At 39.1% G+C, this 7072-nt stretch overlaps 1 protein-coding gene across 1 annotated transcript in view; it reads right to left on the bottom strand.

Moving 5' to 3' along the window:
• The window catches only part of LOC107286738 (histone-lysine N-methyltransferase SMYD3), a 34334-nt gene extending 27453 nt beyond the window's left edge, over positions 1-6881 (bottom strand). Inside the window, exon 1 of the mRNA XM_029283999.1 lies at positions 6652-6881. Coding sequence (XP_029139832.1) covers positions 6652-6800 — 149 coding nt within the window. The 5' untranslated portion in view covers positions 6801-6881. The remainder of the gene's footprint in view (positions 1-6651) is intronic.
• Between the last annotated feature and the right edge of the window lie 191 nt (positions 6882-7072).

The following is a 7072-nucleotide window of genomic DNA, read 5'->3' as shown; positions in this document are numbered from 1 at the left end:
AAGAAAAGCTAACTCCCGGCTCACACATCGTTCAAAACTATAGGACTTGTTTAATTTTGGCTTAGCACACTGTTTGAATCAGTCCAGAATGACTTTTACACCATAACTTACAGCTTAACACAATCTGTATGCCTAACCAATTGCTTATTAAACAAATCATAACATTTGCATTGGCTTACCATGATGTATAAATCAAAAGGTGTGGAAATTGTTGAAAATTTCTGCTTCAGCTAGGGAAAAGAGTTTAGATGATATGCGTGTGGAAATGTCTACGTACAGTGCTGCTTCATCAAGTAAAATTAAAAAAATGACAATAATGAAAAAAACATTGTTAGGGGGACCCATTAATCAAACCTCTATCCAGTAAGCATACCTATCTAAAAGTATACCAATAACTTTTCAGCACCATACTAAATTTGCCTTTTTTCCCCAGACATTTTATCACCAGATTTTGTGTGCCCATACTAGTGGTGCTTAAATATATAGATTCCCTTGTTAATTATATTTTTAATATAATTGTTTATTGAAAAGATTAGAAATATTGCTATATAGTTATAATATTAATAACAATACCTTTCAGCTGTTGAGTAGGAAGTAAAAATAATTTTATGGGTAACAAAGGAATTTCTCCCAATGGAATTACTAATATTTTTGTTTAAACATAGGATCTTGTTGCAATTTTTCTCTCTAACCATTTTTAATCCCTAGAAATGATGTGAATGGAAGACAATATACGGAATTCTGTTCAAGTAAAATTATGTAAATTGAAAGACTGTTTTATGAAAGCTGCTTGAGTCCCAGTGATAATAAAAGAGATATATATAAATATTTAAAGCCGTATAAGAAAATTATTCTAGGCCAGAGAAGCTAGCAGCATGAATTTATATACGTATGTTTATTGTAATGTAACCTAAGGTAAAACTTCCAGTGAATGTACATAAATTATCCCTTTTATCTTCTCAAGACAATAAACAGAAACTAATTTGCAACTACATATTGCAATAACTATTGCCCATATTTTAATGTCAATTTCTCCCTCATACAACATTTACATTCAGCTTCCCCCATTGACTTTGCTTGACAAAAGCCCCCTGGGAATGTTGCAAATGGTGAACACATGATACTGGGTTACTGCAACTATCATAAATATATGTCAGTTGCCAAGCCCCCCCCCCAAATTTTGATCACGTGATCACAGCGATGCTACAATGGTTGTAAGTGCAAGACCAGTTGTAATTCACTTTTTTCAGCACTGTAACTTTGAATGGTTATTAAACGGTCGTAAATTGTTTCTCCTTTAAAAGATGAGGAGAATGAACCCTTGTCATATAGCTATTCTTTCTTATGGGTTTTATTCTTCCTTGTATGATTACGTTTGTCACATATTAATATTAATAACTAGAAATGTTGAATGTTTGTAGTACTGAGAAAAAAGCATGCTCGCTTTGGGGCTATAAACGTTATTTTTCTTCTAAAATCACTTTCTACCAGAACAGTAGCACTATCACCCTATCTTACTTCTTAATACTCACAATACTCACAATCGCTTACCTCTCAACAGAAAAAATACACCACTGAAAACAAACACTTCATCCTTTTCTTGAACAGTGCAACACCTAAAATCATGATGCACAAAGTAATTTATCCAGTGGGCTTATCTGAAATTTTGAAGCAGCTGAGGACAATTATGATGGAGCCTCCTATTCACAAAATGTTGGGCACTATCAAGCATAAAATATCTACTTACTGGAAAATAATCTCTGCCACTTTGTTAGAGAATCCTTGATAATCAGCAGTCTATTTTTTATAGATATATACATTTCCACATCAACTCTGGATTACTATCACCCAACATTTTCATGTTTCACAAAGCCTATTAGACACTGTTCTTGAAGGAAATATAGAAGAGGTGGGTGGATGCTCTGCTTTTATTTATTTATGTCAATAGGGTATTTTAAAAAATAAACAAGACAAGGAGACTGGTAGGGACTACATTGTATGTTCCTGAACTGTCTTTTATGTCCAATTATTTTCTCACTTTCACCTATGCATCTGTCATCCTCTTGGAGGATTGCAATAACAATTCTGATCTTTTATACCTATATATTTTGAGGACAAAGGTAAAATACAGTACATTTATACACTTTGAAATCTGAAACACACCACTTAAGATTTTAAGTATCAACTCAATGATCTCCTTCATACTAAAGGGATAATGAAAGGAAGTTGCTTTCATTTTAAATGCCTTGAAATGAAGCAGTGTATCTACATTGCAGAGTTTACACAGATGAACGCATGGAAAAGATGTTAGAAGAGTCTGCAATGGGAATTTGGGATTTTTTTCCTGAACTCAAGAGAGTGAAAATGTCCAGAATTGCTTTTAACATTTCAACCAGCTAGCTAATTATAGTTATGAACTAGACCTTGCCTCCTATATCTATAGTTTATTTAGTTACTTGAATTTATAAGCCACCAAACTCCGATGATCTCGTAATTATATTTCAGATCACTACAGAATGCTGATATCAGATGGAGCAACTCGTACAGGCAAAATTGCAACTGGTATAGAAAACTGCTGCCCACAAGTGTGACATAACTGGTGAGGTACTGGGTGACAACAGGGAAACCCGGGTTGTAGTCCATTTTCAGCAATGGAAACTCACTGAGGGCCTTTGGGCCAGTCATTCTCTCTTGGGAGGCCACACTGCATATACTTGTGTACACCACCTTGAGTATCCTATATAGGTACTCCTTGAGATGCAACCATAATGAAACTTGGCCACATGGTCACATTGTGGAGGCCATTAAGCAAGACAGTTCGTTTAATGAACCCTACCCTCTGCTCTCCCTGATGTGGCCATTAAACAAACACAAGTTGTTAAATGGAGCAGGGGGTGCGTCAGAGATGGGGGAGGTCCTTGGAGGCCTAGTGCAGAACAGGTCCATCTGCCCTGGGCCTCCTAAGGTCTCCCCAACCCCCCAAGGCATACTGTTTTCCACTTCCTGCCCCTTCACCTATATTAGCCTGCCTACAGAAAAGAATATCTACAGCTCAGGAACTGTGTACTTCTTGGTGTTCTCTGAGCTTAGTTGTTTGCTTGGAGGCATTTCATTACCCAACAAGGCAACATCATCAGTGCATGTCAATATATTCACACTGATGATGTTACCTAGCTGGGTAATGAAATATCTGCAAGCAAGCCACCAAGCTCAGAGAGCACCAAGAACTCCAGAAAACTAGAATCATAGGCACAAAAGATAAAGCTTTCCATTGATTCCTATCTATGGAACATATTATGTCTACTTTCGTCAGTTCCTGGAAGAAAGCCAAAATACAAATAAATAAATTGGGGCGATCAGATCCCATTATAATTATTCAGTTGTATAAGTTATTCATATATACATATAATCCTTTTCCAGAGACAGCTTTATATCTAACATATTATAGCCTTACAATTTTATTTTACACTAATTTTGATCATGGAAACTACAGAAGGGCAAATGACCACGATAAAGGCTAAAAACTAGATCTCAGTGTATGTCTATTATACAGCAATTATATAATAATAAAATTCTCTTTCAGCATTCATCTACTGCCATCCAGTGGAGATTTATTGAAAGAAAAAAAAGCATATAATCCTGCAAGTTTCTTACCATTTAAATAAAATTGCTATTCTAACTGGATTGTTCCAACTCGACTACAAAAATCTGGAACATTTTTTACATGGGAGAAAAGAGGTAGCTAACTTAGGAGTGGTAAAAAAAAAATTGGAAATTCTGGAAGACATATAGTATACACAGAAGATATAATTACTGCAGAACACACAAGTCAGAGCCTTCAGTGTATATAGGCCAGGTTTCAGGGTTTAAGTTCTAGGTTTTTTCCTCTACCTTGTTGTCTTAGAAGATACTTAGCTATTCTCTTGGTGGCATTGGAAAACACCTGGTCTGTGCTGATGTAACAGTTCTCTCTATTCTGAGAATTGATGTTTTCTACATTGTCTCCATTCCTTACAATTATTACATCTCAAGAATGTTATCTTCCATGACTAATATTCTAACCTCAATACCTTCCTTCAGCTGTAAGAATTAGATTCCCATGCAATTCAGGTATTGCATATATACCCAACTAAATCTCCAAGGAGCATAAATCAGTGATCAGTGAAGGGGGGGGGGATGAGAATTTTTTCATTATTTCCTTTGTTCAGCCTCAGGTGGTGTGCCACTTATGATTTATTATTAAGATTCTCTGGCAATGGTAACTCATGACATGGTTGCAAAACTGCAACACTGTACATTATCCTTTGGAGGTAACTTGGAATCTACTGCTGGTACACAGTGCAGCAGCTAACGCTTAACAAGGAAGATAGCCTCTTCTGAAGTGACTGAAGTTGTTCCCAATAAACTTCTGGGCTAAAATCAAAGTTCTGGTTTCCCCTTTAAAGACTTACAATGTAGCTCTAATGATATTAGGTAACACCTTGCCAAAATCAAATCTGCCTATTTGGTCTAGTTATTTAAAGAAAACCTGTTGATAATTCCTTTTTTGTGAGGTTTATCAGGCTTAGATTAGGCAAAAGGCCTTCTACTGAGTCTGCCATTTTCTGGAAGATACGCCCATCCAAGCTAAGGCTGTCCCTTAATATATAATCTGGGTGTGTTTTTTTTCAAAAGCAGGCCAAACCAGCAGTGTTCCAGTGAGAGCCTGGTCCTTAGTTAAGTGAATGGTACCTCTGATCCCCAACCCCAACCCCAGGCTGCAGCTCACTAATGGGCCGTGGCCTATTCGTAACCAGGCCGTGAGAGAGGTGGGTGTGCATGCAGTCAAGCTGCGTGTGCATGTGCGTGTGCGCCGGCCCATACTTGTGTGCGTTGAGCTAGCACGCATGCACACCGGCCTGCCACTTGCACGGCCCGGTTACTTTCTCCCCCCACCAGCTGGGCCGCCAAGCTGCATTAGCAGTTTTAATAGGTTTTTCAAAATTTTGTTTTAAAAATTGACATAAGATCTTAAGATTGGAGTAAGCTATAAATATTATAAATTGCCTTATATTGCTTAATTAACATATTAGCTGGTATGTGTCAAACAAGAACTCAACATAGTAAACTAAAGCTATTTTTCCTCTACCCAGGAATCATAATTCTAACAATAGGAAAATTTTATTTTGCTTTTATTTTCAATGAATTATGGCTAAAATATTTGACATTCAAATTAACACTGACGAGAGGTTCTTTACAGGTAGCCTTTAGTTAATGCTGGCACTTGGTATTTACATTTCCATTGCTAAGCAATGCAATCACGAAGCACAACTTCTCCTGACCACATCACTTAGCAACAGCAGTCCTGGTTGCTGGCATTAATTGAATCCCACCCACTTGTTAGGTGAGGACACACGCCAATCCAAGCCATTTCCAGCTTGCTCTTTCCCAGTCCAGAGCTTCAGTAAGGGATATGGGACTGCCCCCTCTTCATCCACCTGCCTCCCCTTCCATCTCTGGCCTTTTGGCCATCTTCTCCCTCTCTATGATGATGCACAGCCAGCCTAGCCCTTTTAGAGACAGCTGCTGGCCTTACCTTTTTTGCAAGGTCACACCTTGTCAAAATTGTGAGCGGCCTTCTTGTGAAGCTTTGAAGTGTCCCAAGAAAGACTAAGTAAGCGCCTTAATTTTGAATACACAATCAGGGCCTACCATTCATTCAGTGCCACCATTAACTTCAAATGATTATTGAACATAGTCGTTAACTGAGGTCTAATTGTACTTACATTACATGATGACTCATAGGATTCACACAACACACTAATGTAAAATTAAATCATTTTACGATTTAATGCAGTATATGAAGTTATTCATTACCTTTGCTACAAAAGGTAATGGAAGAAAACATTTATTGAATATCTGCTTTATTGGATGCATAAGCTTGTTTGTGTCCAGGAGATAATTACTCGGGACCTACATCAATATTTTGCAGTTACTAGGATGCATCTTTGTGATTCTGTGCACAAATTACCAGTATCCAGAGATATCGTTAGGAAACCATTTGGCTTAAGCCCCAAAGATACTATTCAAAAGGCAACTAGACTTTCTTGGTTTTTTCCTTGCAAACGTTTCGCTTCTCATCCAAAAAGGTTCTTCAGTTCTGGCTGAATGGTGGGGGCAGAATTGAATTAGTTTTTGGGATGAGAAGCGAAACGTTTTCAAAGAAAAGGAAAAAAAACCAAGTCCAGATGCCTTTTGAATAGCCCCTTTGGGGCAACCAGGGCCTGGATGAATGAGAACCTCCATTTGGGTTAATATTTCCACAAAAAGATAAGAACACCCATCCCAGGGAGCTCGTGCTTGCAAAAAATTCTTCCGCATCCCGCCATAGGCCACATCCCAGATTTAAAGATAAAGGAAACTCAACCGATGAGGATTCCCCCCCCCCAAAAAAATAAACCACAATGCAGAATTATCCTGTTCCTGTCTAAGGTACACACCCTTGCTGTGTCGTGCTATATAAAGTGTTATAGCTCAGAACTATCTGGCGACACAAATAGCTTTAGCTTCGGAAAGGGACCAGAACCCTCCCTGCTTTTTCCACTGCCAGCAAACAGAAACGGAAGGGGGAAAGTGCCGCGTTCAGGACCAGCAAGGAGGCTCAGCCAATACCTGCGCAGACAATGTTCGCACACGCCTCCGAGGCGCTTCTTGCTGACGATGTAAGCGAAGGGCGCCGCGCGATACAGCAACTCGCCCGATTTCACCGCCTTCAAGAGGCGCAAGCCGTTGCCTTTGCCCGGGCTTGCAAACTTTTCCATTGTCGTTCCGCAGAGCAGGGAATAAACTGAAAGACCTGCCGACCGGCACGCTTCCCGCCTCGATCCCCACGTGACGCTGCTCTGCCTGCCACCGGAATCCTCTCTCTTTCGAGCAAAAAGAGCCCGCCTTCCTTACGTCCCCCGGTGCCGCGCCTGTTTAGAAATTCGCAGTCGCAGCTTTTCCTCCCTCGCCCCGTTATTAAAACGCAGAAAAGGGTTGTTATAAATAGCACTTAAATAGTTGCATGTGGAGTGTGTAGGACTGCAGATGT

Source organism: Protobothrops mucrosquamatus, unplaced genomic scaffold (genome assembly GCF_001527695.2).
Source record: "Protobothrops mucrosquamatus isolate PMUCROS unplaced genomic scaffold, P.Mucros_1.0 scaffold319, whole genome shotgun sequence".
NCBI lineage: Eukaryota > Metazoa > Chordata > Lepidosauria > Squamata > Viperidae > Protobothrops > Protobothrops mucrosquamatus.
This window is presented reverse-complemented; position numbering and strand designations above follow the sequence as displayed.